Raw genomic sequence first — 17091 nt, 5'->3', positions numbered from 1 at the left:
TTTTAAAAAACTGTTACCTCACAGGGGTTTCACTCAAATACTCGTATCATATTATTATGTCTTAATTTAATTTAATTTAAAGCTGACTTGACTTTTACCCTATCCCCGCTTGGCTGCGAACAGGCGAAAACTGGGGCCACCTCTAAGGAGGTCCTCTGTCCCAGAAGCTCCTAGTGGCTCCTCCCTCTCCGCGCCCGCCTCTTCCCGTGGGCGGGGTTACTGGTCGGCGCGGCCGGGGTCGCGCCACTGCGCAGCCGCGAGAGGGCGGTACCACGGCGCCTGTGACATGGGGGGGCGCGGAGCAGACGCCGGAAGTAGCGGTGGTACGGGTCCCACCGAGGGGTACTCACCGCCGGCAGCGTCCACCAGAGCCGCGGCGAGAGCTAAGGCCCGAGGGGGTGGGCGTGGCGGCCGCCGAAACACAACACCCTCTGTTCCCTCTTCTCGCGGAGCGGCGCTGCGTCGTTCCTCTCCACCGGCTGCCATGAGCGAGCGCCTCCGCCCCAGGTGAGACCGCGGGGACCCCTTTCCTCTCCTGCCCCGCTCCGATGCTCTGTCTTGGGGGATGGAGCCGAGGGGACGCGCGAAGCGGGGTGCGAGCAAGCGTGGGCCCTGCGGGTCTCCATCTGGGTGCTCTGCGGTCCGGGGGAGGAGGGGAGAGGGATGCGCGAGTGACCGGGTACCTGGTCCCCGAGGGTGCTGGAGGAGTGACCCTCCAGGGTCCCGGTCTCCCCCCCACCCCATCTTTTTTCCCTCTATGTTTCCCTATTTGGAATGAAGTCTGGTCGGTCCCGGGAGGGAGACGGTGGCCCTACAGCGTCCCTGTCCTAAATTTAGGAGGGTGGGGGGATGGGAGGAATGTCTGATCTTCGAGAGGGAGCCCCTAGGGCGTCTGTGAGGGGACAGGGCTGGGAGCTGCCGGCTCCCCAAGGTCAGGAAGAAGGATGGCGCTTAACCCTGCAGCAGGGAAGGATTCGGTTAGACTGAAGAACTTGTGCCCTGGACGTTTGTGAACACAGAAGGGCAAGTGACCACAGCGGCTTGTGGATTCTCCCTCGGCGGTGGCGTCAAGAGCAGGCAGGATTCTAAACTGTTTGTGCGGGGAGCCGTTTGACTCCGAGGGCGGGCGGTAGGATCATATCGCGATGCGCTGCCTTCCCAGGAGCGTGGCCTCGGACGCGTGGGGCTTTTAGGCTTGCTTGACATGGGCTGAGTGGAGGCCGGCCCAAGCTCCGATGTCGTTCTTTTCTTTTTTCTCCTTCTCATTTCCTCCTATAAGAAGGTGGGGAGGAGAAAGTTGGGATTGGATACCCCAGAATGAAGAGGATCAGCATTATTTCAAATTCGAAAAGTCCCTCGTTGTGAAGTTTGGAGTGAACACCTATAGATTACCAAGTCCAACACTTTCATTTTTTTAATGAGGAAACATTTAGAGAGCTCAGTTGATTTACCTGGGTCTTTCCAGCTTCGCTGCTCTTTCCTTTATTCCGTAATAGTCTGAGTGAGATTTTAGTGAATAAAATAGGATTACCGTGGTAGATTATGCTGGATCTTTTATTCTTTTTCCATGTTTTCATTAGCTCTAAATGTAATTGATAGTCTTTCCACAAGTGCCCTGCTCTGGAGCATAGTTAATTCATGGGATTAAGATTCTGGAAAGCATCCTGAGGTTATTTGGTTTAATAGTGAAAATCTAGGATTCTGCAAACTCCTGCGTAGGATTATTGCTGTGACTCATGTAGTGGGGCATAAAACCTCTACTTGTACGGAAAGAAGAGTAGACTAAATTTGAAATTAGGGGCCCAGTTATGGACATAATACCGGAGTTAGTTACAAGATCCTTAGGTCTAGTAAGCTTGATCTGGCCGCAATCTTTTTCCTTCGTAAACCTAGTTTATACTTCTGATGGTCTCTTGGGATGTCTCACATATCTGAAAAAGTCTAAATATTTCCTACAAAAATATTCTATTTCTCCAGAGCTGTACACAAATAATCTGAGTGTGTTTATATTGATACAGAAGATTCCTCTTATCTAGGACACAGATAACCTCGATGTGTTTATACTGGTAACTTCCTTACCATAAAAGAAGTCATTTGAGTTTCTTACCTACTTTTCTCTTCACCCCATGTTTCATGGAGTGTGATGGACCAGCTCTGCCAGCTCCTGCTATCTCCAAGTCAGTTCACTTCTCTGGTTCCGTTTCCTCAATTTTAAGATGGTGGTTTTTCAAACTCTTCCACAGTGTAGTCTTGCGTCGCTTAATGATAGGGACACATTCTGAAAAATGCGTCATTAGGTGACTTTGTCATTGTGCGAACATCATAGAGTGCACTCACACAAACCTAGATGGTATAGCCTCCTGCACACCTAGGCTACATGGTACGAATCTTATGGGACCGCTGCTGTATATGCGGTCCACCGTTGACCCAAACATCATTCTGTGACGCATGACTGTTTACTGGGATGGCCATAAAGAAGTAGATGTGTGGCAAGGAAGCCCCTACTCTAACCAACACAGATCCTTTATCTCTTATATATATTGAGGGATATTTTTTCGGTAGGAAGAAATAATTCTGTTACTTCTGAAAAGTTTGAAAACCACTAGTGTCTATCCTTCAAGATTTCTTCTATGCCCAGTCTCTAGGAGATGACAGCAAGATTGGAGAGAAATGAAATGATGAAAAGTGGCGTAATCAGCCATCCTTCGAAATAACATGCTAAACAATCATCTGTAGCTAGATGGCAAGGGAGAATATAATCAGTTATAGAGTGGCCCCTACACTTATGACCTGGTCTATGGCATTAATGTTAAAAGTTATAGTCTGTGCGGATAGAGTTGACCATGAACCTGTAACTTTGCCATTTATTATGATATTGTTGAAAGAAGAATGTTTCAAGGATGGAATCTGCAAAGAGCTTAGAAAAAGGAGAATAAAGAACAGGTAGGGCTCATTCTTAATCTAGTACAGTCCGAAGCAGAGGGCCCCCCACAGGCCAAAGAGGTGATTGTGGTATTTCGAGAAATCACCTGATTGTGAGGCAGGGACATTTCATGTGACTTGCCCACAGTTTAGTTGAAATCTGCAAAACCAGCCCATCCTCTTTGTTCTTACGCTCTTTTTGCCTTGCAGCCTCCTTGACATTCATATTGTTGTCGCTGGAAGGATAAATCCCCCATCATAGATGAGGAAATTGGAAAGTTTTGGTCAGGCTCATAAGTTTGGTGAGAGTGACTCAGCAGCTCAGAGCACAATCAGCTGTCGGCACACTGATAAAAGAAGAGTTTGGGGACCAGCATACTGCCTCTCGATGAGCTTCTCTTCGAGTGTCAACTAGCCTTCCATCAGACATTGCTCTGTAATTGCATCACGTTCCCACAAACATTCTCTGGTCATGTTAGGATGAAAGTAGCAATTTCTTGGTTCAAATCTATGATAACAGCACAACCATTGAATGGTATTCATCTAGTTTTTAACCTCTAAGTACTTCAAAATAATGTGTAGATAAGATCTAATCTCCTGGGAGAAAGGTAAGGGACAGAAATGATGATGATCTTTTACAAACGGGTGAGCCTTAGAATGAGATAAATGGTGTAGCCCTCTACAGGTTGGTTAATGCTTTATCAGGACCACACACCCACTGTTTATCGTTCCAAGCCTAAACTGGATCCATACTCATTAATAAAGTTAGGTGTGTTCAGAATGTTGCAGAGTACAGGGAATTGAGCTCAGGGTGATAACTTAAATTTTCGTCAGTATCCAGACTTCAACTCAAAACCTTCCGATGAAGGGCCTGCCACAGTAGGCCACCCTACTCATATAGAAAGTATAAAACTATATGGAAGATACTGTGTGCTCAAATTCAATACTTTCCAACAAGCTGTTTTCCCTCTAGCTGTAGAAATTTGAACATTTAAGAGTTTTCGTTATAGTAGATTATGCTGCTTTGTGTAAAGTGGCGGCACTTTGCAGTGGAGTTTTCTGCAGCCATGGGAACGTCCTGTCTGTGCTGTCCCACACAGTTGCCATTAGCTCCTCGTGGCCATGGAGCACTGAAAGGGTGGCGAGTGTGACTAAGGATGGATTTTTTATTTTATTTAATTTTAATTAATTTAAATTTAAATAACCACCATGTGCTGGTGGTTGCCATATTGGACAGAACAGTTCCAGGCAAGTTGACTTAAAATTATACCTCCTTTAATTTATTTCTGTTTTTTAACTGGGGTTTAGAAGTCCTTCTGACAGCACTTGATTCTTGCATAGAACACGTACAAATTTTGTCTCTACTGCACATCTGAGAACACTTAACAGAAAGATGTGTGATTTTTCTTAAACCTGGAAATTTTAAGCAGCTCATGCTACAATCTCAAAGTAACAATCTGGTGAAGTAATTTATATCATAATACTAGGTAGTGAAGCCAGAATAATCACGTTAATGTGTCCAAGAGCAGCCTTTCCAGTGATTGTCCAGAAAAGTAATTTAATACTTTTAGAAGGCATAGAGCTTTTTTTGTTTTTGAGGAAGATTGGCCCTGAGCTAACATCTGCTGCCAATCCTCCTCTTTTTGCTGAGGAAGACTGGCCCTGAGCTAACATCCATGCCCATCCTCCTCTACTTTATTTGTGGGACGCCTGCCACAGCATGGCTTGCCAAGCAGTGCCATGTCCACACCCAGGATCCGAACCGACGAACCCCCGGCCACTGAAGCAGAACATGCGCATTTAACTGCTGCGCCACTGCACAGGCCCCATGGCATAGAGCTTTTGTTGAATGTGATAATTGGGGGAAAATCAGTGAAGAAAGAAAACTAAAGATTAGAGGCTACCATGAACCTCTAATGAGATTCATGTGTAGCACCCATTTTTATATCGATTTTAAGAGTAAATAGGCAAAGGCAGCCACTCCTGTCTTAGATGTTGTCATATGGAAGGGAGTAAAATGAGGTAACTTGCAATTGTAATTTCAGAAAATATAGAAAGACAATAACCTTAATTAGTGGAGTTTGAAAGCGTAGTCCTTAACGTCTCCCTGCTCTTATTTATCCCAATAGGCATTTAAAATTGTCAAGCTTCTTTTTAGAAATTAGTCGTTGTAATTTGAGCTTGACCTTATTGCTGCTATTTTATATTTTTGCTCTTCCTGCCCAATGATAGTGTCCTTCCAACTTTTTACCTATTGGGGTATCACATGACGAATGATATTTTCTCACATGAACAGGCAGATTTATATGTTGTCCTGGCTTACAATTTTAACTGTCCAAAAGGTCAATTGTTGAATTTCTTTTTTCCTCCTTGTGGTTTAATTTCAGGAAGAGGAGAAGGAATGGCAATGAAGAAGACCACCATATTCCCCCCCAGACCAAAAGGAGTAGTAGAAACCCCGTCTTTCATGATTCCTGGGACACAGAGGTAGGAAGTGCGGTCAGAGTCTGTGCTGCTTTCATTGCGTGAGCTAAGTAACCCAGTTTTTTCCATGTAATTAAGATTATTCTTTAAATAAATAAGAGTGATCTTACTTGATTGCAGTGGTTTCAACCTTTTTCTGAGTCGTGGCCCCCTTAGGGAGCTGTGTGCCCTCTCCCCGGCAACATGGTATATGTCTGCACATATTCATACGTACACACACTCCACAATTGTAGTTATTGGAAGTTTCATGGACCTTTGAAAGCCCATCTTTGAACCCCCCTATTTGATATTTCAGAAACCGACTTTTCTAATAGTTTGTAAACCATTAATTGTTCTAAGACAAGTATATTTTGTTGCTTCCATTCATGTCTTTAAGAGAAACTGTATAAACATTCAGAATAATGTATGTGTATCCAAAATCCTATTTTTAAGTGTTTTTACTTTTTTCATTATGTTGTTCTAAAAAGAGCTCCTTTGGGAGGCAGAGAGGAGGGCGGAGAGACAGGGGTGGGGGAAAGAGCCTCCGAAGTTTTGGTTCTCTGAGAGAGGGCTTCAGGAGGCATCCTGGGGAGAAATGTTCTGTGCAGTCGAAAGGCTGGTCTGCAGTGGGGAAAGGAAGCTGACATCGAAGTGATGCTGCTATTAAATTATGTCCCACACACCTCACCCTCCACAGCTGTCACCTCAGCAGCGAAGGCTCCTAAGCCCTGGCCTCAGGACTTACAGAAGTCTGTATACCCCAGTTCCCGCACAGCCAAAATCATTTGTACTTTAATTAGTTCTTGATAATGGGATCTGACCTATATCCAGTCTTTACCAGAAATGCAAAGTAACTCTCCCAAGGGGGAAAGTCAGTAACTCTCCCGTAGGTAATACTCAGTCAGGAACAATTAACAAACAGTGCAGAGGAGATGCTTCTATGTGGAGTTTCTGTAGCTTTTATCCCCCTTTTAAAAATCTTTATCACTTTTTTTCTTTTCCTTTTTTCTTAAGATTAACAGAATTGAGCTTTTGTTTAATGTGATAATTGGAGAATCTCACAGATGAAAGAAAACCAAAGATTAGAGGCGCCCATGAACATCTGATGATAAAACTGTAACAGCACTTGAGTTTCCCTGGTTCTTTTGAGTTGTGAGCCTATGCAGTACAAGAGTGTGCAGTGGTTACTTGCACGGTGTCGGCATGAATATTTCTTTACCTGTGTCTGTGTAAATCCCGCCGTATGATGTTCACATTAGTTCAAAGGTATAGTCTAATTCTTTGTAGTGATCTTTTTTCCCTATATCTACAGTTTTTGTGCCTGAGAACAGGAATATAAATGTCATTTTTAAAAAAGTAAATATTTCTGATCTCTTATGTTAAGTAAGACTCCTTAGTATTAGTTTGTTTTGTTTTAATTGCTGTTTGTAGGAAATAACCGTCGCTCCTGTGCACTGGTATCACAGAAGAACACAGTGTGTAGTCATTCAGCCTCTTGGTTCATATGTTTTGTTCTTACCTGTCCAGAGAAATTCAGCGGTTAAACCACTGTGTAGTCGTTAGTCTGAAGGCCGGACTAGACTGCCCTTGTTAATTAACAGTCGGTCCAGATAATTTTTATCTGTCCTGGGGATGCGTACTCACTGGCAGACCCCTCGTGGCAGGTTAGGACGGTCCCTCTCAGCCTTGCAGACTGAACACTTACTGCCTCTGAATGAGGGGGCTGCTGTGTTGTGCTTCCCCGGCCGTGGCATTAACAAGGAGGGAGGCCGGGTGAGCCAGGCAGAGCCAGAGAAGCGAAAGGCAGGGGAGGCCTTCAACATGGCGAGCCAAGCCCTGAATAATTAGATGGTCACCCCTGGAATAGAGCATCATTGTTTATAGCCCCAAAATATCAAGTTTAGGAGCATTTGGCTGCTTTTTGACAATTGTGTATAAAAGGGAAAATAATAAAACAATTCATTACTAGGGGATTATTAATTTTATTAATTTATATAATAAAATATATTATTAATGAAAATGTTACCTTTTAATTTTAAGGTAGGGCCAATGAGGTAAGTTTCTTTAAGACTAACTATTTCTTGTGTCTTTTCTGAAATACTTAAATAATTTCTGAATTCTGTTTCCTATAACTTGAAGAACTTTCTTTTGGAAGGAATTTGTTTTAATTCTAAGAGAGATTTAAAATTGTTATTTATAATTAATTTCCTAAAGTTACTTTTTCTCCTAAATGTAGTAATATTGACAAGTAGTGGGAAATAAGATGTGAGATGTTTGAATTATGTTAAACTATTAAATGATGCCATAAGTAATTCATAATTACCTGTAAAATGGAGATAGTATATGCCTCTTTTTTCATAGATACTATGAAGCTGGAGAATGTGAACTGACTTGCCAGATTAGTTCTGTAAAGACAAACTTACAATCTACTTGGCATTTTCTTCTTGTCATTTTAGTGGATACTGTTATTCCTGCTTTTCAGGTGGCAAACCTGGGGCACAGGAAAATAAAGTCACTTGCCAAAGATACACAGCTAGTAGGAGGCGGGGTGGGGAGCCCCGGAGCTCGACTCCGTTGCTTGCTGCTGCCCACAGCAGGTGCTGTCTCACAGGAGACAGGATGCAAGTGCTGAGCGGCTGGGCTAAATATGTCCCGGGCCGGCTAGTGCTAGACTTCCCCTGAATCATAGGGACAGAGAAGAGTAAGTTTCCTCCCCCTATCTTTAAGCTGGAAAATATTTTCCCAAGTAAATGCTATGATATGGTATTAGCTAGAAAGCACTTTTAGATTTCCAGCTAGAAGAAATTGGGATCTGGTGATTTTTTTCAAAACTCTAATTGGTCTTTGCATTGGAGATCTTGAATTTGAATTCCAGGGACTTAAATTTGATGACTTGTGAACCTTAGGGTACTATTTTTTAACTTGAGATGTAATTTATAGGTATAGGAATGAAAAACATGATTCTAGATGAATCGTGTTAGTTAATGTCTGAGTCAGGTTCGTTTTCTCCCTGGTGAGCAAGACATGAAATGATTTATCAATTTGTGTTCCTTTTGGGTCCTGTACAAAGGTAGTGACATTCCCTGATTTTGAACAGTTATTTGGATGGATAAAAACTAGCTAGATTGAACATATTTAAATTTGTTCTCTTAGGGGCTGGCCTTTTTGGTTTGAATTGTATCTTGTAGTAGGGCATAAGGCTCTTTGCTTTCAGCTTTAATATCTTTATCTACAAATTACACTAGATGTTTCCAGGTAAATCTGGCTTCTAGTAGGTAGGTATATGCCTTATAAAAAGTGCTGCTACTTGGATAAATAAAAGCAGTACCTTTTTAAAATATGAAGACTTCATTGTTTTTATACCTTTAACTTACTGAGACCATTTGGATTTTTCACATCACTATGAAGTAAAAACAAGTAGAGAGTGAGAAATTGGGGAGATGAAACAGAAGTGGCTTACCCGGAACAGCCTCTGCCTTTTGCTTGTCTCTTCTAGAAGGGGAAAATTTTTGATGTCATAGTCCCCAAATCCCAAGGGTATTCTTAGTGGGAGTATAGAGGTATGACCAAAAAAATAACAGAACCAAGGGAATCTATGTATCATTAAAATTAAGATTCTATAAATCCACTTGTTTTAACTGATAAGAATTGGCTGAATTTTAGGTGATTTTTTTCTTCTTCTTCTCCCCAAAGCTCCCTGGTACATAGTTGTATATTCCAGTTGTAGGTCCTTTTGGTTGTGCTGCGTGGGATGCCACCTCAGCATGGCCTGATGAGTGGTGCCATGTCCACGCCTGGAATCCAAACTGGCAAAACCCTGGGCCGCCAAAGTGGAGCACGTGAACTTAACCTTGGCCACAGGGCCGGCCCCATGATTTTTTTTTAATAGTGTGAATTTGGATGACAATGGGAGACTATTTAGTGTAATTTTTTTTAAAGGTATCTTAAGGCTCTTAGTTTTTGCCCATCTCATCTTTAGTCTGTTGTAGGGTGGTAGGTACATCCTAAGAGCTGGAGCTGTTTTGGCGGACTCTGGGGTAAAACTGTTAGGGTTGTGTGTTTAAAACCCTGTAGCAAATTAACTCTGAAAGTAACTTCTAAAAAGGTCCATTCAAAATAGAGGAACAGCTTTTTCAAAAGTTAGTCTACCTTGTAATGTATGTCTGAAGAAACTTTGCCACAGTCGAAGTCCTTGAACGGTCTGTAAGACGTCACGTCAACTCGCAGCCCACCGCGCTGCCCCAAGCAGTTTCACACTGAAACTGAATGTTGTTTGTTAAGTAATGAGGATTCAAACATGTTTTTCTCCAGGTGAGGATTATTTTTTGGCCTGTTGAAATTTCAATGAAATGAAGTGATAGATAATAGAATATTTTAGTTAGGAAAAAACTTAAAACACACTATGTGGTCCAACTTCATCGTATAAAGATTGACAGAAAAGTGACCCCCTGCATTTTCTTTCCTTGCATATTTAGAAAGTGATTTAAATTAACCCCCGGAATTCATGTGGAGTCTTATGGCCTCAGTGGTATTAGCAGACCTGAAGCCCTCTGAAATTGTTGGCACTGTGCAAGCAGACTCTTACATTAGATGCTCGGATGGACTTGGCGAGGGTGGCCTCTTGCATGGAATCCGGACGCTGCAGCGGCCTTAGGGTGATGTGCGCTATGACTCCAGGGCTGGAGTGCGCACAGCGAGTGAGAGCTCCTTTCTCTTGTGAGGCTAACCTAAATTAAAAGCACCAGTGACTGAGGAGACGGAGGTGAGGGGAAGCTGGGGCGTGAAAGAAAATAAAACACGCTGTTGATCTGCTTTTCTAATGAAGAAGAGAAAGCATTTAGCTCTAGGTAATAAATATACACATTTATTCTGGTTCTAATTTTATGAAGCAGAGAGACTCAGTAATTAATATTCCTGCCTGGGGGGCTTTCTAAAGGTGATTAGCAGAAATAGTCTTTGGAGTCATTTCCTTTCTACCATGGGTATAATGGGTTCTCTCTTCAACTGACTCTCCGCTCTGGGAGAATAAAGTTAAGGGTAGGCCTAGCTGAGGGACGGGGTGTTCTCTACCTTGCGTGTATAATTTGAGCCCTGCAGACTAAGAAAATGAACTTCAACTTCCCTGTCCTCTGCTTCACGATTTATAGAGATCGTTCCTTTCTGCCAAAGAGAAAGAAGTGTCTGTCTGCCTTTCTTTATCTGCTGTACCTTCTGTCAAGTCTCCTGGAAGCTCTTTCTAGTATTTCTCCCTTCTCTTAATCTCTTCCGATTCTTCTTACCCACTGCTTCTTTCCCGACCAACATGCTCTTGTCCCTTCCTAGCTCATCTTCTCTCTGCCTTCTTTTCCCCTTCACCCCTAGCCGTCTTCATGGCTGGTGCTTGCCCACCTGCCTTCCCTCCTCTCCGGATCCTGGCCTCCTCCTCGACTCAGTAGACTTCTCAAGGTGCATAACTGCTCTTTCCATTCAGCAGACGTCTCCTGAGCACCTTGTGTTTGCCAAGCATTGTCGTAGGTGCCCAGAGTCAACTTGGATGTCTCCTCCTTTCCTTCCTGAACTCTCCCATCTCCCTCTGGGGTGGGACACACACACCCCTTCATTTACACTGCCACGATCCTCCCGCGGGCCGGCTCTCCTGCTTGATGTATTAGAAAACTTGCTAGCTGGGCCTCTACTCAGGCTCGCCTCCCTGCTCCGTCTCCCACAGATCCCTGGAATCCTCCCTCCTAAGTCCGGATCCGAGCACGTCTTACATGCTCACAGCCTGTTCCTGCAGACTTAGGGCACTTGATAATCCAGCCGGAACTTCTCGTGTATATTTTGTCTCACTAACTCTTCCGGGAGTGGGCCCAGCCACACCACACTATTAGCTTTTCCTCCCCTAAACGCTCCTTTCTTCTGATTTTGGTGGTGGTATTCTCCCAGTTGTCACCCCCTGCTTGTGAAAACTCTTCCTCATCCTTCGAGGCCCAGTTCAGACACCTTTCATTTTAAGGAGCCTCTCCTAGTTCTCTCCATCAGCACCCAGCGCAGGATTCCTCACTGCAGTAGCTGTGTACGACCGCATCGATGGCTGTATTGCCACCATGTTCTTCTTGATTAAACTCGGTAAATTCTCATTGAATGATCGGTAGCCCTGGTGATACCACCTTGTACACAGCAGGCGCAGAAACATTTGGAGAGTGGTTGGACGTCAGAACAATCTGTGCCTACTTAAGCCAGGTTTTCCAGAGGTGGAGCCCTGGCATGAACACTTCCTTAAAAGCCTCCAGGTGATTCCAAAATAGACTGTATCGTGACAATTCTCTTTTGAGTCCTACCGGGGCGCCTGCAGCTAAAGGGTTGTACTGCTAGCTTTTATTATTGCCTAAGCTAACCTGGAACTCTCCCTTTTCACACACATCTGCACCACAGGATTCCTAGGAGTTGCCTTTGTATATTTAGGGAAATACTCTGGGTCAGAATCTTCCTAAATTTAACTTTATTGTGCTTGGATACATGGATTTGCAAGGGGCTTTTAGTTCACAGATCATGGCCTTTTTCTCTTTTGATTTGTAATATAAATGTGTCATGAAAATACCCTGGTGAGATGTTAGCACTGATCCTAAATGGAAATTCAGAGAAAATAAAATGAGCTTTGTAACTGTCGATTTGGATGAATTTTCTGGTGCGCGGTCTCTGTATGGAGTCAGGGCCGAGGAGATAAGATTCCTATTTGATGAGTCTTCTCAGTCCCAGAGTCTGTGGACGCTCGTTTCTCGTTCTGTAAAATAATTTGCCGTCTTTTTAAGAACAGGTGGAACAAGGTAAACACTTCTGTACTAGTTCAGCAGCTGTAATTTTCAAACCATGCACTGTCAAGTAGTGGTCCCTGCCCACCAAGCAATCTACTAAAAAGCTCTACTAAGTAGGGGAAATACGATTTTTTTCCTATCTTAAGTTCTTTGGTTTTATAAGACAAAATGATTTCCTTGTGTGTGTAACTTAAGGCACCGACAGAGACTTACAATTCGATTTTCTGCGTTCAGGGTCAAAAGGGAATAACGGTCTTTCCTTCATTCCATGAAGCAGACCACTTTGATGGCTAACAGTGTTAAAGCTGACATAGGAACTTGCAAACTTTTTTGGCCCTTTCCCATAGAAATGTTTTATTTTGTGACCCAGTGCATACCAAATATATCTGTGCATAATTGAAAAAAGGTTTCACAGAACAATTACCCTTACCAGGTTGCACTCTGTTTGCTTTTATTATGCTGGTTGCTACCCACCAGTGGGTTCACCCTCAGTTTGAAAAACACTGGTCCATGCAGAGATTGTGAGAGGTTCCCTAAAGCCTCCTCCTTAGTGAGAAGACTGGTCTGTCGGCAGGAAATAGGAACCAAAGCATCTCTGAAAGAGATGTATTGTTCTCACCTTTGAGGAATATATATGGAACGTTTTATCTGTATTAAAATAACACATCAAGTGCATTCACCAGCTTCCTGGGTTCCACGCAGGCTCTCTTCTATTGATTTAAAAGTGTCATTGGGCTGCTCAATGCAAGTGAGCAGAACTGAAGCAGTTTGAGTGCTTCTTAAGTAGTTAAGGGAGGCAAAACGGTCTTTCTGAAATCTTATATAAGTGAAATCTTCTATCACTGTATATACTTTTTTTTTTTTAAACATTTTATTTTTTTCCTTTTTCTCCCCAAAGCCCCCCGGTACATAGTTGTGTATTCTTCATTGTGGGTCCTTCTAGTTGTGGCATGTGGGACGCTGCCTCAGCGTGGTTTGATGAGCAGTGCCATGTCCGCGCCCAGGATTCAAACCAACGAAACACTGGGCCGCCTGCAGCGGAGCGCGCGGACTTAACCACTCGGCCACGGGGCCAGCCCCTATATATACTTTTAAGGCTCGGTCTTGAAGTTAGAAGTAACTAAAGATCTTACTCTATTTTATAGTAACATTTTTTAGTTCTCTGACTCATGATCAAGTTATTTTTTCCTCAAATGAAATTTGTTTCTGTAGAAACTATAGAAAATAAAGATATTAAAAATACTAGAAGGTCCAAATTCTAAATAATTTGGCATATATATCCTTCCAGACTATTTTTGGTGTACATATATGTATACATCAAAGAAAAACATTTTAAAAACCAGCTGACATACTATACATAGTGTTTTGTAACTTGCAAAGAAGATGTTAAAGACATCTTTCAATATTGGTATATATACATCTCTTGTCATCATTGTTAACAGCTGAATAGAATTTCATTGTTATGAATTATACTCCATGTATAATACTTTATACACATGTATTATAATTTAACCAGTTTCTCTACTGTTAGACATTTAGGTTGTTTCCAGTTTTTAGCTGTTATAAACAAGGCCACACTAAACTTTTTTTTTTTTTTTTTGAGGAAGATTAGCCCTGAGCTAACATCTGCTGCCAATCCTCCTCTTTTTGCTGAGGAAGACTGGCCCTGAGCTCACATCCATGCCCATCTTCCTCTACTTTATACATGGGACGCCTGCCACAACATGGCTTGCCAAGCAGTGCTATGTCCGCACCCGGGATCCGAACCGGCGAACCCTGGGTGGCTGAAGTGGAAAGTGCACACTTAACCGCTGTGCCACTGGGCCGGCCCCACACTAAACATTTTTATATGTGTCTTTATGAAGTCGAGTTACAAGGTGGTTAAAATGCGCTAGACATTGCAGGTATACGTGTCATCCTCCCTTTTTTTTAAAACAGGTATTGTAGAGAAGTCTTTTCTAACCTGTTTATTTTAAAAGAACTTTTACCTTTTCTCAGAATAGTGTCACCCTTACTACTATAGTGTGAAATAAATATAATTTGAGATGGAAACTTGACTTACTAGGCACTGATTCTAGTTCTTGCCTTCATTTTCAGATAGTACCTGTAACGAAAAACAGTAAAGACAGCAGACTAAGAGGAAACACAGTGCTGTGTGCGGTGGGTCCTTACCTAGCGGAGTAGCCTGCTCGTAAATACTCACCGCCTCCTGGTGCCAGCGGCAGATGTAGGGTGTTCTCTGCAGGTTGGGAGAGGCTTTGATGGAAAACGATTTTTGTGTTTGAATTGGCTTTGACTTCTTAAGTCTTTGAGTAAATGGAATGGCTGCTGCTGCTAACCCTGCCATCTGACTCCAGTGAGCCCGTTATAATGCTTTCAGGAACTTTTTTTTTTTTACTGTAGAAAGATAGGTTGTCTCCTACTGCCTATGGGCAGTGGGACATGTGACCTGTGCTAAGTGGCTCCAAATGAGCCATGGCCCAGGATGAGTCTTGGTTTAGTCTTAATTATGGATACCCTTCATGAACATTGCTTTATGCACATATTTTCAGGTATAACTTTTGATCAAAAAATGGGTAGAACTAGCATTATAAAAATTACTTTTAAAGTATCTATCGGGAAACATTTTATGTATTTATTTTTATAATGAAAATACATAACCACCACATTGCAAAACAGAGTGGAGTGTAGAAAAAATAAGCAACTATAATCCCTCTATTCTAACATAACTACTACGGTCTGTTGCTTTCCTGTCTTTTTTCTTATATGTAGATTTTACATGGTTGTAAGCAGACATTTCAAAACCAATGTCTTTCTCTAAGGGAATATAAATTTAGATGTATCAGACGGCTAAGTTAAAAAAAATTATACACCAGATCATTAATTACTAGAATTCTCACTTTTTCATACATTGATTCCTTTTAGCACAATATTGTGTTGAGGTGTAAATAGAGAAGGGTATGGCTCATTAAGTTGTTGGGGTTGTCTTTATTAGAAATACAATGTTAAAGTAGTAAAATGCCTTAATTCTGAAATGGTTCCTTACCATTGCCTTCCCTTTTGAGAACCTAGCATGAGAAGGAAGATTTCTGAGAGTGACTCTTACTAGGGCTCTCTGCATAGCTTTTTCAAGAAGACTAAGACACCAAGTCATGTTAATTACATTAAAAGAATCAGGCATGCTTGTGCACACATGCACATACTGAATCACAAAAATAATATAAAAAATAGTATAGCTCTATAAGAAGTGTATTAAAATCTTTCAGGATATGTGTTCTGAATTCAGAGAATATAACTTCATTTCCATGAGATGATGGCCACAAAATTGTCACAAGTTTTTATTTTTTAACCTGTGCCCAGAAGCCATCTTGTTATGAGGACCCCTTTTTTATACCCTGGACCGATGGTTGATCCTTTGCCTTGGAGGCTGAGAACTTCTTCCTTTGATTACTGGAAATTATTGGAATGAATGATGAAAGCGGCTAGAGGATGCGTGAAGGAATGAAGGTGTAGTGGGAGGGATTTGCCCTCGGAAGGCCTGTGCTTGAATCTGGACCCTGCCACTTCCTAGGGATGTGTAAGGGGGTCGTAATGCCACTTGACCTCACAGCATAGTTATGAAGAGTTAGAATGAAGTATCTTAGGTGGACGTACTTTGTAAACTGTAAAGCCCAGGATACTTTTTGAGGCTAGTACTCCTCAAACTGAATAGGAAAAATATTCTTAAACAGGGTATTGTAAATTTAACTATAGTAAAGCTCTTAAAAAACAAAATAGCCTCATTGTGACCCTGTTTCTTCTTCCTTCCAGTCTTCAAGCAGTGACAGTGGCGGGAGCAGCAGCAGCAGCAGCAGCAGCAGCATCAACAGCCCGGACAGGGCCAGTGGGCCAGAAAGCAGCTTAAACCACGTGGGCGCCGTGTCCAGCCCTAACACCCCTCAGCCTGTGCCCGAGCAGTCCGCCCTGTGCCAAGGCCCGTACTTCCACATCAACCAGACCCTGAAGGAGGCCCACTTTCACAGCCTGCAGCACCGAGGACGGCCTCCGACATGATGTGCCGCCAGCTTCTTGCCTTCTGTGAAGGGACAGCTGTGCAGATTTGATAGTTCAACTTACGATGTTTTAAAAAATTGCACAAAAAATGCCTGTTGGCTTTTCAGTCTATATTTGAAATAACAGGCTAACAGGCAGTTGTTTACTTGTGGTTTTGCTGCACTATTGCAATTTCAAAGGGGCTTTGAAGCAATTTTTTATAGGATTCTTTTAAGGGTGGGTATCAAATCCATGTCAAGGTAGTGGTATGAGGAAATCTCATCTGCGTGTTGATTCCATAGTCTGTCCAGTTCAGATGGATATCCAAATCTGTCAATTAGAAATTCTACTTTATGTAAAAAGGCCTTTTAAAAATGCGGGATCTTCAATTTTTTAAATTCAATAAACTAGAAAAGAGTATCTAGTTTCCATGAAAAAACATAAGTTTTTTTCCAAAATATAGAAAGCTTGATTCAGTCTTGCACTGAAATTAATTGCCATTCTACCTCTTAGTGTGTAGCTGTCCTGTTGAAAGTGCTCTCCTTGGTAACAGGACCGTCAGACCCCAGCTGAGAGCGCGTACGTCAGGCGCCCTCCCTGATAGCTGTCTTCTCTGTTATATATTTGTATTTCCGGAGAGAATGTCTTTCAGACTCTCACACACACAGATCACTTCTGTTACCCTGATCCCTCCAGAGCCTCCGTGTCAGTTAGTGGAAAACATCGCACCGTTCTGAGAGTCACGAAATGCGTGACGACTGTTTGTCTTACAAACTTGTCATAGCAGCAGCGTATGTGATCTCACTGATAATTCTGCCTTGTCTGTTGAGAATTAAGGCGTTGATTGATGCTGACAAAGTATGGCCGTCTGAACTGATGT

At 42.5% G+C, this 17091-nt stretch overlaps 1 protein-coding gene across 2 annotated transcripts; it reads left to right on the top strand.

Annotated features, from left to right (window-relative positions):
• Positions 1-237: 237 nt before the first annotated feature.
• On the top strand, positions 238-16635 carry FAM104A (family with sequence similarity 104 member A). Of its 2 annotated transcripts, XM_046675278.1 has the most exons (4): positions 238-507; positions 5310-5409; positions 14277-14339; positions 15990-16635. In XM_046675278.1, the coding sequence occupies exons 1-4, from the start codon at positions 287-289 to the stop codon at positions 16230-16232; spliced, it is 627 nt and encodes a 208-aa protein (XP_046531234.1). In that variant the 5' UTR covers positions 238-286; the 3' UTR covers positions 16233-16635. The 2 variants fall into 2 exon arrangements, with proteins under 2 accessions (XP_046531234.1, XP_046531235.1); XM_046675279.1 differs by lacking the exon at positions 14277-14339 and having other exon boundaries at positions 242-507.
• The last annotated feature ends 456 nt before the right edge of the window (positions 16636-17091 follow it).

This window comes from Equus quagga, chromosome 11 (assembly GCF_021613505.1).
Source record: "Equus quagga isolate Etosha38 chromosome 11, UCLA_HA_Equagga_1.0, whole genome shotgun sequence".
Lineage (NCBI taxonomy): Eukaryota > Metazoa > Chordata > Mammalia > Perissodactyla > Equidae > Equus > Equus quagga.
The sequence above is the reverse complement of the archived record's forward strand: the minus strand, read 5'-3'. Positions and strand labels throughout refer to the sequence as shown.

What these genes read in the sequence shown, in the direction of transcription:
- FAM104A (XM_046675278.1), top strand. Translation starts at nt 287, where the DNA reads ATGGGGGGGCGCGGAGCAGACGCCGGAAGTAGCGGTGGTACGGGTCCC. An exon ending in ATGATTCCTGGGACACAGAG is followed by an intron (nt 5,410 to 14,276) that starts GTAGGAAGTGCG and finishes CTTCATTTTCAG; the next exon opens with ATAGTACCTGTAACGAAAAA. An exon ending in GAAACACAGTGCTGTGTGCG is followed by an intron (nt 14,340 to 15,989) that starts GTGGGTCCTTAC and finishes TCTTCCTTCCAG; the next exon opens with TCTTCAAGCAGTGACAGTGG.